Source organism: Eptesicus fuscus, chromosome 20 (assembly GCF_027574615.1).
Source record: "Eptesicus fuscus isolate TK198812 chromosome 20, DD_ASM_mEF_20220401, whole genome shotgun sequence".
Taxonomy (NCBI): domain Eukaryota; kingdom Metazoa; phylum Chordata; class Mammalia; order Chiroptera; family Vespertilionidae; genus Eptesicus; species Eptesicus fuscus.
In genome coordinates this window covers 33,472,778-33,489,752 of record NC_072492.1, presented here as the reverse complement: position 1 = coordinate 33,489,752, position 16,975 = coordinate 33,472,778, and the positions used below count along the sequence as shown (strand labels likewise).

The following is a 16,975-nucleotide window of genomic DNA, read 5'->3' as shown; positions in this document are numbered from 1 at the left end:
TAGCATTTTGGAGTTTCCATACCACCTTCCCACCCTTTACCTGGTCCTGATGGGGCAGGACACACACAGAACTCGCTTCCAGTGGAAACTTGGAGGAGTTTCTCGGGCCACATAACACATAAGTCATCGAGGCAGGAGTAGGCCCAGATATTTTGACTCCTGGGCTGTGCTCTTGCCACCAGAAACTGATATGTTCCAGAGGTGATGAAGAAACCATCCTAGCATATTGGGAAGAAAACTTCATGCGTGGGTGTGTGGATGGATGGATGGATGGATGGATGGATGGATGGATGGGTGGAATGTGGAAACCAGAGTCAAGAGAAAGGGAGGTTGGGGTCCTACAGCTGTTCAGGTGAGGTCTGTCAGGGAGATGGATTAGGGAGATGCAGAGGCAGTGGATTAATAGGACTCTTTGCCTGACCGATAGGAGAATGAGAACGAAATAAGAGCCTAGGGTGACCCCCAAGTTTCTACCTCAGATGCTAAAGGTCCACAAGAGGAGGAACCAACTCAAACCTGAAAACCAAGGGGTAGGGGTTGAGATGATGAAAGTAGTTTTGAAGAAATTGATTTTGAGAAAAGACAGAGATTAGTGTCCCATAGTCAGTTGTTATCAAAAGGCCTGGAAATCGGGGAAAGTATCTGGAATAAACAGGAGATTTGTTAGGTAATTAATAATCAGTGATTAACATTTTATTACAGGTATTTGCTGTAATATAAACAACATGATAAAGAGAAAAGACAGTGAAGAAGAAAAAAAGGAAAGGTCTTAAACATTTAACAGTGATATTGGTTCATTTATGTGATAGCCATATAATGAAATGTGATTCAGACCTTAACAATGAATGCCCGCCTTGTGGTGAATTCAGTGATCCCCCCATCCCAAGACTAACATCTAATGGACAAACACTTACCATGGCCAGGTCAAAATTAAGTGGGCTTCATCTTCTCTGGGTTATTGAGTCCTCACCACTGCCCAGTGAGGGAGGATGCTGCTCGTACCTCACAGGTGAGAAGAGTGAGGTCCGGCTGTGCTCGGCAGCACACCCAGGTCATTCCGCCGAACAGCACAGCCTGGTCTCAAACCCAGGTCTGCTGCCTGGAGTCCGGCTCATCAGCACCAGACTCTATTTCCTCTCTACGATTTGCTAACTCTGTTTGCCATGATGCAGGAGTATGGTGATAAGGGGAAAAGAGAAAAGAAAATGTCGTTCCATTAGGATGACATGAAGGACAGCCCAGAGTTGACCCATGGTTGTGCCTTTGAGGGTGGGTCTGACCAGGGAGGAATGAGGCCACAGGCTCCTCCTCCCTGGGGGAACCGAAGGGACAGGCCTATCCGGGGTCTCCGGCCTAGTCATGCCTCCACCTTGGGGAGAGCTCAGGAGGCCAACCCCTCCCACCTGCTGGGCCAGGTCTGTGGAGTTCCCCAACTTAGCCTTGGGCGGTATTTAGAACCAACCCTTGCAGAGGGGAAAACCAAACAAAAAACAACCTACCTGGCCCTAGCCGGTTTGGCTCAGTGGGTGGGGGTCCCGGGTTCAGTTCCGGTCAGGGGCACGTGCCCAGGTTGTGGGCTCAATCCCCAGTGGGAGGAATGCAGGAGGTGGCCGATCGATGGTTCTCTCTCATCATTGATACTTCTATCCTCTCTCCCTCTCCCTTCCTCTCTGAAATCAATAAAATATATATATATATATTTTAAAGAAAATGTATCATTAAAAACAAAAAAACTCTACCTGGAAAATGTAACAATCTGTCCCTTTATTTTATTTTTTCTGACAGTTGATGTAATATCTATCCTGAGTCTTAAGTGGTTTGGGGCTGGTGCCCGTCCCACTGTTCTGCCCAGAGAGGCATGCTGGGAACGAGCTGGAAGGAGACACAAGGCCCTGGCAGCCTTCTTGTCACGCTCCTGTCTTTTGACTCCCCGGTGTGGCCTCCCCACCGCGGGCCTCAGCAAGCCATCTATCTCAGTGTTTTATTCTCTCCCCTCCAGGCTGAGGTAGTGGCTTCTCAGGGAAAAGCAAGTAATTTTCCTGTGTCAGGAGCTCTGCCTCTCTGTGCAAAGGCTTCATTGTGCAGGCTCAACAGAGGTGTAAGGGGAGGACAGGGATCGGAGCTGCCTTGCCATGGCAAACCCCAAACACTGAGGCCACTGCAGGCTGTCCCAGCGCCAGGGCTGTCCCAGAGCCAGCCTACAGTGCGTCCAGGTTAAATATCGACTCCTCACCTTGAGAAAACCAGCAGTTCTAGTTCCCAGAGATCACCCTGCAAACTGACAGAAGAAGGAACTGGGAGAAATTGAAACTATTTTAAGCTCAGCTTCTGAGGTTTATTTTAGGAAGCATATTGATCCTGCTGCGGGGCAAACCATATAACACATCAGGTGCCAGGATCCACACGTGTCCATGTGAAGTGTGGCCAGCGTGACACAGGCTGTATGTCCAATGGGGGCTGCGGCCCCAGAAGAAGGATTCGGATGGAGGCTGCTCTGTCCCAGAATCAGACCAAGCCAGTGAAAAGAGCCTTGTGACAGCGGCCCTGGGAAATGTCACTGAGAAGCGTATTTGTGCCCTAAAAGCCTTTTTAGTAAATGGATGGAGCAATAGCATTGTGACCCTCTGCGTTGCTGTAATGTACTTTTCTGTACATTTCATAATTAGTTGCCATGACCTGGAGCATCATTTCTCCAATCAGAGTCTTTTTCTCATCGGTCATCATGTCACACTGATTACTGGCTCTTGAACCTTCTTCTTCACCCTTCAATTCACCCAAATGAGCCAGGGTTCTTTATTGTTCCCTGCATGGACCTTGGATCGTGACACAAAATGGTTCTCAACCCTCAACTGGTTTTCTGGGGCTCTGTCTAGACACAGATTCTGGAAGAGAAAGGAGTGTCCCTTCCCTTGGAGGGGCCGTGCTATGAATTCAGACTCACTTCGTTGTGCTCTCTATCCTGAGGCCATCCTGCCACCGTCTCGGGCACCCTTCCCTCTTTATCCTGCTGTTCTTCTCCGGGTGCATTTAACGGCAGCTTTTTATTCTGAACTTCACTGGTGAGCATCGACCCACGTCATCCCTGTCCTTCTGTCACTTCTGTTGCCATCAGGTTGTTGTCTGTTGTTTTTGAATTTTTTGCAACCTTGGAGGCGGGTGGAGAAAGGGAAAGGTCTTCTCTATAAAATCAAGGTCCTCCTTGAGTGGACCTTATCTCACATATTTTAAGAGGCACAGTGTTGAGCACATAGTAGGTACCAATAAATATTTGCTGAGTTATTGATTGCTGTGTACCTAGTAGCTTCTCTTCCGAGCACCGTCTTAAGTAATTCCATCTTCAGAACAAATAACAGTTACCCACGTCTCTATTCTCATGGTAAAACAGAAGCAGAAATGTTTTTAAAGAGACCCAAGAAGATGATCCTTCTCTATCTCCATCTTAATGGCAATGTTGCATGCTGTTGGGTTGAATCATAGAGTGCACATATGTATGAAACAGTCACAATCAAGTTGTGCAGGTGTGACAATGTTCTTGGTGAGAATACCAGTAGTAATGGGATAATAAAATGATGGTTTACTTCGTCGTTAACTTGGGATTTTTTATTTATTTATTTATTTTACCTACCATAAGTGCTTTTCAGGCCCTCCCTACCAGATATGCTGCTATGAGATAATAATCAATAAGCCATGAGCCAACTCTAGCCCCATATGCCTAGTGTATTAACCACTGCTCTCCACCAAGCCAATGGCCACTTTACAAATCCAGAGCATTAAGATGAAAGCATTGTTAAAACAATAATCCTGCTTCCAGCATGCCTGCTTGCTGAATTCTTTGTTGGTATGTCTTAGTCAATTGCTTCCCCTGAGATCGCCCAAGTGCAGTGAAATAAAGTGAGGGTAGAACAGTGGCTTAGTTGGGATTCTCTATACCTTTAATCATATCTGAAGCATAAAACAAGATGGGATTTTATTTCTCAAAATCCATACTAATCGCCCTAACCGGTTTGGCTCAGTGGATACAGCGTCGACCTACGGACTGAAGGGTCCCAGGTTCGATTCCGGTCAAGAGCATGTACCTTGGTTTTGGGCACATCTGCAGGAGGCAATTGATCGATGTTTCTAACTCTCTATCCCTCTCCCTTCCTCTCTGTAAAAAATCAATAAAATATATATATTTTTAAAATCCCTACTAATCAACCACCCCTACCATGCATCTTTGGTAACTTGGGAAGATGGCAGGAAAATCCACACAGCTCCTAAGCTTGGATCTCTCCCTACCCCCATCAAATTTTTTTTTTTTTAATAATAGACTTTTTTAGAGCAGTTTTAAGTTTATGGAAAAATTGTGCAGAAAGTACAGAGAGTTCCCATCTAAACTTGGATCTGAAACCACAAGTTACTATTATAGAGAAAAAGCGGCTGCCCAGTCTCTTGAGTTCCAGGATTGTGGATTTCTGGAGAGCCATCAGACACAGTGGTCTCCCTCGATGGGCTGTAACAAGAGAGATCACAGAAGTTAGAAACATCTAGAAGCAAAACAAGAGAGATCACAAAATCTAGAAAGACAGTCTTGTCCAAGGAAGAAGTCTAGTTCGTTGTTAAAACACAGTCCATTATCTATCAATGCACCTTTCTCTTCTGATTTATGACCTCACAACTCAGCATTTTCCTGCATTAAATGTGGGGCATCTCCTTTTCTCCATCCTCTCCACCCCATGTTTACCCTCTGGGAAAATCTTTTTTGAGAATGGAATTATTAATGGCTACATAATGGTTCATCAAATGGATTTATCATAATTTCCTTGGCCATTCTCACATACTAGGATATTTAAGCTGCTTGCTTTCTCTCTCTCTCTAATTTTTTAAACAATAATGTTGCCATGAAAATCTTTGTGCATAATGCTTTCCCTTTACTTAAGATTCTTAAGATAAATTTTCAAAGCTTAAGCTTACTGGGTCAAACTATATGAAGGTTTTAAAGGTGCTTGATATTTAATGTTCATAATACTTTATAAAAAAGGGAAAACTACTCCCTTTTCATTTTGGACTCTGTAAGATAGTATTTACTTGGGAGACTTGCCTTTTCCTGGAGTACTGCTCAGTTCATATTAAAAGGAGTGTGTTTATGGGGTGTTCATTGCCTGCGGGGGAGGGGGAGGGGAGCCAACCAGATTGGCCCTGAAATCCATTGCAGATGATCTGTAGGGGGGCATGTCTGATAATAACCAAACATGGGAGCGTTATTGTAGAGGATAAGGGAAAGTACCACAATGAACTCCCAAACCCAACTGCCATCTCAGAAGGAAATGGGTTCTGCCTGAGGCCTGGAGGTGCATAACACCTGTGTCAGGTGCAATCCTGGCGTCGTTTGACTTGATGATGTACCAACAAGATGCATCTTGTCCTGACGCTATCTCAGCAGATCTCCTACTCAAAGAGGTGGTGGTTGGACCAGAGTTCTGGCAGCTGCTGTTGCTGCCACTGGGGAAGCTGAGATGAATACTTACTCGTGCTGTTTTCCCCGGAGGCCTGGCCAAGCCTCTGTCTGTGTCTAACAGTGTTGGCTTAATTCTGGATCGGGCCTAAACGAAGCATGAAGATTAGACTGTTTCACCCAGGCTGTGGCCTCTGATTACACTACATCGTGACCACCCCCACTTCCCATTTCCCTGCTGCAGCCCCTCTGTGCACCACCCAAGTCAGCTGGCCGTGGGGTGAAGGGGCAGAGAGGGACAGAGCCAAAGAGCAAGACTTGGAAGATAACATGACCCAGAGGTCACTCAACATCACAGACACTTTAACTGGAAGGAATATTAGTGGTGAGCTGGGTCACTCCATCCCAACCTCACTGGGACCACAGATCTCTGATAATCACATGAAAGCAGTCAATCTCTCCAAAATATGCACCTGCCCAAATTCTGGCTACAATTCCAGGATATTCCACAACTCCCTGACACTGTCCATCTAGACTAAGCTTTTCATTTCGCAGATGATGACATGGATGATGACATGGAGATGATGACATGGAGATGCAGGGCTTTGCCCAAGGTTACACAGAGGAGAGAACTGAATTCAAACTCAGATCCCCTAATTCCCGATATAGGACCAATACAGGAGGTTTCCACTCTACATTGAGCCCTATTTTGGGAATCATGAAAAGGTAGGGTGCTTACAACCAAGGAAATAGAACTCAGGCTTATGAAAGGAAACTAACATCAGTTAGTACTCAGTATTCCTGCCATAGATTCCTCTTTGGAAAGCAGAAACTAATGCCTTCCATTAATTCAGCAGGTACTCAACGAGAACTTGAGAGCATCTCCTGCCCTAACCAGTTTGGCTCCATGGATAGAGCGTCAATCTGCGGACTGAAAGGTCCCAGGTTCGATTCCGGTCAAGGGCACGTACCTTGGTTTTGGGCACATCCCCAGTAGGGGGTGTGCAGGAGGCAGCTGATCAATGTTTCTCTCTCATTGATGTTTCTAACTCTCTATCCCTCTCCCTTACTCTCTGTAAAAAATCAATAAAATAAAAAAGAGCATCTCCTAAAATCTCTAATCATTGGGAGACTAGTTGTTTATTGGAAATTACGACTTTTGTATTTGGAGGCTGAAGAGGATGTTGAGGTCCTCAAAATGATTTTTTGTGGCTTTGTTCAGGCGGTGGGAACCCCACCCTGAAAGGTTTAGTGCAAAGGTGCTTGGTATTTCATTGACTGTGATGCAAAAGTTAAGTGTCACATTAATGAAGGAGACTAGAGTTTGAACCAAAGGGTCCTACGTAGATTCTACTGCAGCATCAGCTACTCAACAACCAGAAGAAGAGCTCCAAGTCTTTGGGGATATACATTTTATAAACAGCAGTAGGGAAACCAGATTCCAATTTCATCTTTCTGGAAAGAAACAGGAAGCACTTTTGACTGATATGTGTCTTCTCAGTTGGGTGCCAAAAGGCAGCCTTTTATCAAGAGTGGGCAGAGCCTAATGGTGAAGGCTGAAGATGCCCTGGATAGGAGCTTCCCTGCTGACTGGCTGTGTGACCTCGGGCAAAGCTTTTTAGTTCTTTGAGCCTTGGTTTTCTCATCTGCAAATTGGGAATAGTAATACTCTCCTCATAAGAGAGAAGAAATACCCAAGGAAAGAGTAAGATCTAAACCAGAAAGAGAAGCCTCCTTCTTCCTGCGGAGTGCTTGAGTTCATGGCTTCATGTTGTACTTGCTACAAAGAAGTGCTCACAGGGTCCAGGCCATTATCTCCAAGCAGAGACCAAAGGGTGAACTTGGAGCTGAGAGGCAACGATCTGATAACTGCTAAAATGGGCGGTCAAAACTGTTTGAATTAAAGTAGGAAAAGCCAGATAATCCGTCAATAACTACCTTAGCCCCTGTTTATGCCCCCTTCTTTCAGTCCCATAAATTTTTACCACCAATAAGTGTCCAACCTCTCACTTCTTTTGTAATTTACTCTCCAGAAGCTCATTTCCCTCTGGGGGGTTCCGAGTTGGTTTGTTGCCTTAATGAGGCACGAGTCTTTCTTCTCTTGGCACACACTTAAAAGAGACTCGTGCATGAAAGGGAGAGGGAAAACACTCACACAAACAACCTAGGACCCAGTATTTCATCTCACAGTGTATTTCTCCACTCAGCCTTGAACCTGTTTCCTCACCGTCTCTCTCATTCCTAAGCTGTCCACTGTGTGCGTATCCTGAAGCACTTGGCTCCCCATGGCAGTCGAAGGGATCAGAGCTGATCCAGGAGCCAGTCTTTCTCTGCCTCTAAGGAAAATGCAGTGACCACCTCAGGTCAGACCATGGGATTAATCTCCTTGAACAAATCTGAAAGAGTCCAGTCTCCAAGCGTGTTAGGAGAAAATTAGCAACAGAGCGAACAGCAGACTTGGAGGATAATTACGAGCACCAACATTATTCAGAAAGCATTTGGAAAGGACTAATCATTTAAACTTGAGAAGCAAAGCAGGGGGAGCATAGCATGCAAAGAGGCCTGCAGTTGCCCTCCTGGGAGATGGTGTTATTAATAGGCACCAAATTTGTGTGTCAAGACAATGTTCTTAGGCATCAACCACCCTGTTCTTCCCAAATATTTCATTCCCTTCTGAAGAGTCAGATTTAATTAGTGTTAACGGATGGTTCCCCTGCTGGAATTAGCTCAACTGTGAAAATGGGGGGGATGGAGGTAGGGAGGATAGTTAAAACCTACAAGGATGGTCCTCGCTGGTTTGTCTCAGTGGATAGAGCATCGGCCTGCGGACTAAAGGATCCCAGTCAAGGACACATGCTCAGGTTGTGGGCACAATCCCCAGTAGGGGGCATGCAGGAGACAGGGAGAGGGATAGAGAGTTAGAAACATCGATGACAGAGAAACATCAATTAGCTGCCTCCTGCACAATCCCCACTGAGTATGTGCCCACAACCAAGGTACATGCCCTTGGCCAGAACTGAACCTGGGACCCTTGAGTCTGCAGGCCGACGCTCTACCCACTGAGCCAAACCGGTTAGGGCTAAGAATATATATTTTTTAAAAACCTGCAAGGATGAAGTGGTTTTGCAAACTTAATTTGTTTACCATCCTTCAGATCCTTCAGAAGGGCTGGGAAGGTGATCACTTTAGTCTAGAAAAATGGCAATTGGAAAAACTAGAGGAATGTAATCTTTCCACCAAAATTGTATCTTAAATCAGCCTTCATGTATATCTGTATATGTAGCTGTCTTACATATTTATTTGCAAGTGATCGTCATTGTGGGCCATGAAACCTAGAGTAGACTGGCGGGAAGTCATCTCAGTATCTTTTCAAGGTTTTACCTTCCTACCCCTCTGTGTACCGAGGAAACCATGCTCTTACGTGATCAAGAATAACCCTGTGTGTATCCCTGGGTAACTGGGTTGTTACCCAGATCTTTACTTTCTTCTGTTTATCTGTATTTTCTACAGTGAGCATGTATTCTTTGTGAAATTAGGTAGATATAAAAATTTTAATGAAAAAAACCCCCACATTTTTAAATTCCCTAAATCTTTGGCTGTATTACCGCTTTATGTCTCATATCTAGCTAGATCCTTTTTAGCCTCTTCACTCCCCCTGTTCAGCAGACATCATTTTGGAAAGAGATTTATGTCTTCAGTCTTGAACTTCTAAAAACAACCTTCATTTTCTTCTACCCAGCGGTGATTGATGCTACACCTGCCTCTGATGTGACAAACACAGGCAGTGAATAAAAGCCTTTCATGACTCCTGTGAGTTCTGAGGCCCCAGAAGGCACTAGCCAGGGGCACCGAGCCACGTGAAGATGCTCTGTGGGTTGTAATTCTGCCAGCGGGCACCTTGAAGCTATCACCTGGTATCACTAACCTTTGATCTCTTGCTCTGCTCTTTCAGATTTTTGACAGCGAAGCCAAAGACCTCGAGAGAGAAGTTTGCTTTATTGATATTGCCTGCGATGAAATTCCAGAACGTTACTACAAAGAATCTGAGGTGAGCAATAGATGGGATGACATGTGGGAGAGATTCATTCATTCATTCAACAAGAATTATTAAGTCCACCATAACCTGGAGACTTCCATCTGTCTTTGTGTTCATTTAGTCTGGTTTCACATTTTGCTGGATTCTTAATTGTGTGTCTCAACATGAAATCCCGCCTCCTAAGGGCCCATCATTGGCCCTGGCTGCCACGCAATTTCAGTGTAGTCTTCCTATCCCCCCAATTCTGCCATCATTCTGGGCAGCAAAATATTCACAAGGCTAAACTTACCCAACATACTGGTCTCTCTTAAAAAACAGCAGTTACTGCTGTAGCCGGTTTGGCTCAGTGGGTTGAGCATCAGCCTGTGGACTGAAGGGTCCCGGGTTCGATTCCGGCCAAGGGGACGTACCTCAGTTGCAGGCTCCCAGCCCTATTCGGGGGCATGCAGGAGCAACCAATCGATGTGTCTCTCTCACATTGGTGTTTCTCTCTGTCTCTCCCTCTCCCTTCCACTCTCAATGGGAAAAAAAGATCCTTGGGTGAGGATTTTAAAAAAACAGCAATTACTGCCTCAGCTGGGTGGCTGCTGGTTGGAGTGTCGTACCCGTACACCAAAAAAGGTTGCGGGTTCGATCCCAGGTGAGGGCGAGTATGGAAAGCAACCGATCGAATATCGATCGAATATCGATGTTTCTCTCTCTTCCTTTCTCTTTCTATCCCTCCCTTCCTCTCTCTCTCTAAAGTAAATAAACATATGCTCAGGTGAGGATTTAAAACAAAAAGCAGCGTTTACTTCTGGCTTCCTGTTTTTTCAGGCTTTTGCATAACCTGTCTCCCCATCTGTGAGGGAGGGGCTGTGTTTTATTTGTATCGTTGGGGTCTCACACACAGAAAATGCCCATTCAGTCCCCTCTGAATGAATGTTGGAGCTTGGGCAGCACCTGTCAGCGGAGAACCTTTCTCTCTCTAAGCGGGAAGCACTTTCATGGGGCTTCTCCTTTTTTTGTCTTGACTGAGAATAAATTCAAAAGAATATCTTCTCTACAGTTCCTACCCTAACAGAATCCATTGTTCGCCTCAGCCCGACCTTTTTACTTGACTGTGGGTGCAAGCCATCGTTTATATCCCGTTAGTGCTTTATTGATGGCTGCAGAAGGCACTCGGGTGATCCCCTTGTAAATAAGGCCCAGCCCTGCGAGGACAGCGGATGCAGGGCTGTTTCTGTTGTTTAGCAACATGCAGCCAATCACAGTGTGTTTGGACTCAGGGCCCCAGACTCGTCCTTGAGCCATAACATGTGAACCTTGAAACTCTTCTCTCAGATTCATTAAGGCTGATTTAAGACACAATAAATAAACTCGTTAAAAATAAATCCCACCGCTGCACAAACTGGGCTCCCAACGTGGTTCAGGGTTGTTTTTTTACCTTCACATTTTGGGATTCGTTTGGATATAAAGTTCTAACCTGAGGGTAGCAAATGCCGAGCCAGCTGCTTAATTGCAGGCGTGACTTCGCAGCTGACGTCACCTCAAAGACCAGGAGAGGCTGTGATGTGAATTGTTCTCCGTTCTGGTCCAAGGCTGAGCTTTTTAGTGCCATCAATTTATAGTACACTCTGCAGCCAGCAACGCTCGTGCGTTTTCAGAAAAAAACAGAGTGAGATGCTCTCTGTGTAACATGCCGAGAAGAAACCTGGCCTCCCTGTCTCACGGCAAGGAGGAGCCATTTCTGTGGTTTCACATCAAGTTCGCCAATACTATGGGGCTTCAGTGATATGCAGAGCATCATGCAACACATGGGTGGAGCTGTTGCCCCGTCGGTCCCGTGGCTCTTTAGGCCTTGGGATGCTACTGTCCTTCCTGAACATCTGGCCTCTTGGGAGCTCGGGCCTTCCCGAAAGGCAGCGTTGCCAGAAAACTAATTTCAGCTCTTCCTCTTCAATTGCTTTGGGGTAGTCCTGCCTGTTACTCCGGGAGTTCCCTCTTGGTTCATGGAAAGTCTTAGGACAAGTGTGGAATACTAATGAGGAAATCAGCCAGTCTCGTTTCTGATCAGCGGTGCCTTACTCATTTCCCTGTGCTTCGTGCTCCAAGAACCACCACTGGGCAGACATTCCAGGAACTTGGACTTCTTGCTTCACAGTCATTAATTTCTCTGGGTCTTAGTATTCTTTTCTGGATGCAGTTTGACCAAGGAAATGAGAGGAGAATCGTCATTCATCCAATAAATATTCAGTGAGTGTGGCATACAGTATTAAGATGGTAACATGGCAATGGGCAGAAGAGACGCTGAGGGTCCCTTCCCTCAGAACACTTCCAATCTAGCAGGCGAGCCAAACAATAAAGAAATAATAATGAGTACACACAGGGAAACAGAACGTAAAAGGATGGAATCAGGAAAAATGTACTACAGGAAATGACATGCCGAGACCCACGGGACGGAAAGAGCTGGGGGAGGAGGTAGCAGCATGGGTGGGGCCCTGAGGTGGCACGAATGAGGAATCAGAAGGCGGCCAGCATGGTGGCAGTGGAAACAAGGAACAATGGTGCAAGGGAGACTGGATAGGGAGATGAGGCTATGTTAAGACACTTAGATTTTATTTTGTTCAAGTGCAATAGAATGCCTTTTAAAAATATATATTTGTATTGATTTTAGAGAGAGGAAGGGAGAGGGATAGAGAGAGAGAAACATCGATGAGTTTCATTGATCAGCTGCCTCCTGCTCGCCCCACTTTGGGGATCGAGCCTGCAACTTGGGCATGTGCCCTGACCAGGAATCAAACTGTGACCTCCTGCTTTATAGGTCAACACTCAACCACTGAGCCACACTGGTCAGGCTGACCTTGTCATAATCTGAGTAAAACCCCTCGGTGGCTGGGAGGAAGCTCAGCCTCTTAGCATGGCCCTCTGCCTTCTCCACTCCCCTTTCCTCCCTGCCTCTGTGCCACTCCCCTGGGGAGCATCCAGTTATTGCTCTTTAGAGGTCAGCTCAAACGTGACCTCTCCCATGGCCCTCCTGAGCATCCCACACCCCACCCACTGTCAGCGGATTTCTGGTCTGTGGTTTCCAGATCATGCTAGCTCATGCTAGCTCATAGTTATGCAACAGCTCCATGAAGACAAGGGCTGTTGTCTTTATCACTGTGCCTCACCAGCTGGCACAGCGCTGGCGCATGACAGATGCTCATGAAATGGTTGTTGAATGAATGAGTGAAAGCCAGGGGCTTTGTTTTCCCTTCCAGCAGCCACAGCCTCAGAGTGAGCACCATCCGAGAAAATGAATTGGTTGCCAGCAAGCTAACAGTTGTGAATCAGAGTTCCTTTCCTTTTTTTCTTTTTAATCCGAGGCATACAGCTTTACCCACTTTCTCTTCCAATCCATCTTTGTAACTTGACTATGTCAGCATCATAAGTAGGATCGCACTTTCTGGGGAGAAAACTGTGGTGCCAGTGGCTGAATCTGAGGTTTCTGATGCTTATGGATCTGGACCAGGGTTATCTAGGTCAGTCCTCTCCACCCAGCTCCTGTCACTCACACCGCCGTCCAGACCGAAGAAGAGGATTAAAGCACTTTTCGTTTTCCATTTCTCCTTGGGAACCTCTGAGCCACATAATCAAGAATGCCTCTCTCCATAAGGTGACCAGAGCTGGGAATTTTCCGCTGGTGCCCTCTGCCTGGTGGCTCTGGTGCCACCACTAACCAGGGAGACAGAAGGTCACTGGAGGGATCAGCTGACGCCTAGCCCAGTGCTCTCCATATTCTCCTTTTCCAGGACTGCTCTTTCCTGTGCATGTCCAGGGCCCGAGCCTTGGCTCCCTGGAACCTTTCCGTCTCAAGTTCTGTTCTCTCATATCCATTGCAGAATTCTGCAGAGCATCGCTGTGTTTAAAACAAAAAAAAAAAAAACAGTCACTATGATTTTTCAGGCACAGAGAGCTCATCCATCAGTCTCAACCCAGCCCCACCAAGGCCCCGCCCCCCACCAGAGTCTGAAGGCTCTTTGTACCGAGTCACATGAGCAGCACCAACGCAGCAAATAGGAGGGGAGGCCAAAATCGGAGCAGGTTGTACTTGATGTGTGGTTGATAGGTGGATTGTTGCCTCTCACCAAGATTTCCATCCCGACCCTTTGAAGCTCTGCCGTGGTTTCAAGGTGAATGAGAAACTCTGCATGATTGGTTGGAGCATGCCCACAGAGGGCACGGGCAGTGACCCGTCCCTGTAAGGCTGAGCAGCTTAGGGGGCAGGAGTACATCTGGACACCCCGCCTACAGCGCTAGTCCAGGCTGGACGATCTCTGAAAGCCGTGCTCAGAGGGCTCTAACTCAGGCCTTGGTGTTGGCTCTGTAAAGTCCAGCGCTCTTCCTCCTGGATTCACTACATAAGGTTTGGCTTCCACTGTAAGGAGTGACCAGAGATAATGGCATCTCTATTGGCCTCCTCGCAGCTCCCCAGAGGCACCAATGTGGAGGACATACAAAGTAGCTTCTAGGTGTTCAGACATGCCTTGAGTAGAAGGGAGCGGGTGTATTTCCCTGGTGGAGGAAGTTTAGAAGTAGAGGATTTTTTTGTGTTTTGTCTTTTTTTTTTTTTTTCTTTGTTGATTTTTGTAAAGCAGAGGGAAGTCTCTCAACTAGTGGTTCTCTATTGGGGGCAGTTTTACCCCCCAGGGGACATCCAGCAATGTCTGGAGATAGTTCTGATTGTCACCACTAAGTGGAGGATGTTTGGCATCTAGTGGGCAGAGGCCAGAGATGCAGCTAAATATCCTACAATGCCCAGGGCTCCCCCACAAATAGTATTATCCAGCCCAAATGTCCACAGTGGTGAAGTTGAGAAACATTGCTACAGACCAATCCAAGAACGGAAATATAGAAGAGCCTATTCGTAACAGGACTCATTAATTAATTTCTTTAATTTGCATTTACTAAGTGCCTGTTGTGTGCCAGGCTCCGTGCTAGTCACTGAGGCAACAAAGGCCATGACTGTCTGGTCTCTACTACCCTTTGAACTTGATCCACTTTTTACAGAAAAATCAAGGTCCTCTTCATTTTGGAGGATGTGAAAGAAGTCTCCTTCTTGCCAGGGATAAGTAGAGCATAATCATTATTATGGGAAATTTTATGATGTTTGGAACCCAGGTAGCAGTGAAGAAGAAAGGATAACAGCTCTCCTTGAAGCATGGCCCTGAAGTGCTGTAACTGAATGCAGGGCAGTGCAGGAGTTTTAGGCAGAATTTGATTTAGAGCCTTCCCTCTAGGTGTGACTAAGAGAAGGGGCTCTTTAACCTCCAGGTTCGGATCATTGCCTGGACTAAGAAATCACCAGCAGCCCAGCCAGTGTGGTTCAGTGGTTAAGCGTCAACCTATGAACCAGGAGGTCACGGTTTCAATTCCTGGTCAGGGCACATGCCAGGGTTGTGGGCTCGATCCCCAGTGTGGGGCTGTGCAGGAGGCAGCCGGTCAATGATTCTCTCTCATCATTGATTTTTCTATCTCTCTTTCCTCTCCCTTCCTCTCTGAAATCAATAAAAATATATTTTGGAGGGTGGGGGGAGAAATCCCCAGCAGCCAGTCTGTTGGGCCCTCCAATTGAAAATCTGTTGAATTCTCTCTTAAGGGAGAGAGAACAGAACAAAGAGAGGTATATCTAACTTTCCCAGTAACTGTCAGAGGTGAGAGATTAAATGCTGTTTGCTCAGTAGGATGGGCCCCCAGAAAGGGAACCAAGAGGCAAAGTGAGTAAATATTGTCATACTTAGCCGTACTCTTCAGTACAGAGTGCTTCGCCCAAACCACTCGGCTCCCTCAGATTAAAAATGTTTTCATTTTGGTCCGCATCCTGGCGATTGACGGTGGTAGAATTTTCATTTATCTCCCAACAGCCAGATTTAGCACAGCTGCCTCCTGCTAGGGTACGTTGTCAAGTTCAGTTTGTTGTGTTGTCATTGTCATTTTTTTCCCCTTTTCCCTCCATCCATCTGTTTCTCTCTGAGAGCAGCACAGCTGTTTGTGATGGGTTCCAAGTTCCTGGGGCTGGGCCCTCTTAGATACCAGGAGGACTGGCTGCAGTACGCAGGAGCCATTTCCCAAGGGGTCTGCTGCTCCCCGGCACCCCGACTCCCGTGGCCCCAAGAGGAAGACAGCATTGTAGCTGCCATGTCATTGCAAATGGGGAGCCTGGGTGGTCACCTGGGAAACTAGCTTTTCTCTCTCCATCCCCCCTTACACGTTGGGCATCATACTGTGCATCTATCCAGATTGATGGTACTGAGAAGGGAACGGGTCTCCGGCCCAGCGGGAGGCTTAGATGGTATTCCAGTGGCTTCCTCAATGTGGGAGCGAGAGTCCATTCAGCCATGAGGGCTTGATCCAGGAAGGCTAGAGGGAGACGCTGCCATTCTCCGACCTGCAAGAACTATCCCTTGTGCAGAGGCAGTGCAGCACTGGGTGGGACAGCCTGTGGGGTGAAATGAAAAGTAGGACACCCTCACCTTTAAGAAGCTTATGATCTGGTTGGGAGGAGAAAGTAATGAGAGCACAGCCTGAGGCAGCAGGAGAAATGCCCTCACGAGATTCACGCCCTCTGCCCGACCATCATCCAGAGAGTTCAGGGAGGGGGCAGCTCCATCAACAGCAGTGGTCAGGGCAGGCTTGCTAGGAGTGATGGAATCTGAGCTGGGCTTTCAAAACGTGTTTATCTTTATTATTCATCTGTTCACCAAGTAATATGTGATCCTCGTAAAAACAACTTTCCAACATGATATAAATAACATGGGAAAACAATTGTCCTGTGGCACCTCATCAGAAATAGCTGTTGCTAAAGTTGGTGTTTATACCTAAACAAGGTGCATAAATAACATTATTCGATGAAAAGAAGCTTTTCACGGGCACTAGGAGCTTGCCATCCTGTGGCAGCACACATCTGTCTGCAGGGTTGGTAATGGCTGTAGATTGTGCCATCTTACAGTTATGTCCTATTTATGCCTTTCCCCGCTTGGTGGACATTTAGGCTGTGTCCATTCTTTGGCTCTTATAGTACTACAGGAAACATCCTCACGTGACATCCTTTGGGCGTTGTTCTAATGTTTCTGTAGAATAGTTTCTAAAAGTGAAGTTGTTGAGTCAGCCAGGAGGGCTTTATCCAGGCTGCCCCCGTTCAAAGCTATGTGAAGTTACCCTCTGACCCACACTGAATTTCGAGGACGAGAGAAATGGAAACGTCAGTGTAGTGAGGGCAGAGACAGTGACCATGGTGGGAGGCCCAGTGCATATTCAAGGATCTGTCTGATTGAGACAGGAGATCCTTGAACGTCAAGCCAAGGAACTGGGAGTTTATTCTGCAAGTAGTGGAGGACTTTCAAAGCAGGGTCACCAGCCATGATGCAAGAGGACTCTATTTGTGACCTCACTAGAAAGGCTAACTTTTGGGGTGGGGGGATGCTAAGGGAGGCTCCTGGACCCTCCTGCCCAATCAACCTACTTCTGTCCCTCTTCTACTACCC

The 16,975-nt window shown here is 46.6% G+C and overlaps 1 protein-coding gene across 1 annotated transcript in view; it reads left to right on the top strand.

Moving 5' to 3' along the window:
- The window catches only part of PITPNC1 (phosphatidylinositol transfer protein cytoplasmic 1), a 216,519-nt gene that overhangs the window by 169,586 nt on the left and 29,958 nt on the right, over nucleotides 1-16,975 (top strand). Inside the window, exon 6 of the mRNA XM_054709088.1 lies at nucleotides 9,387-9,482. Within this exon, the coding sequence (XP_054565063.1) occupies nucleotides 9,387-9,482 (96 nt within the window). The remainder of the gene's footprint in view (nucleotides 1-9,386; nucleotides 9,483-16,975) is intronic.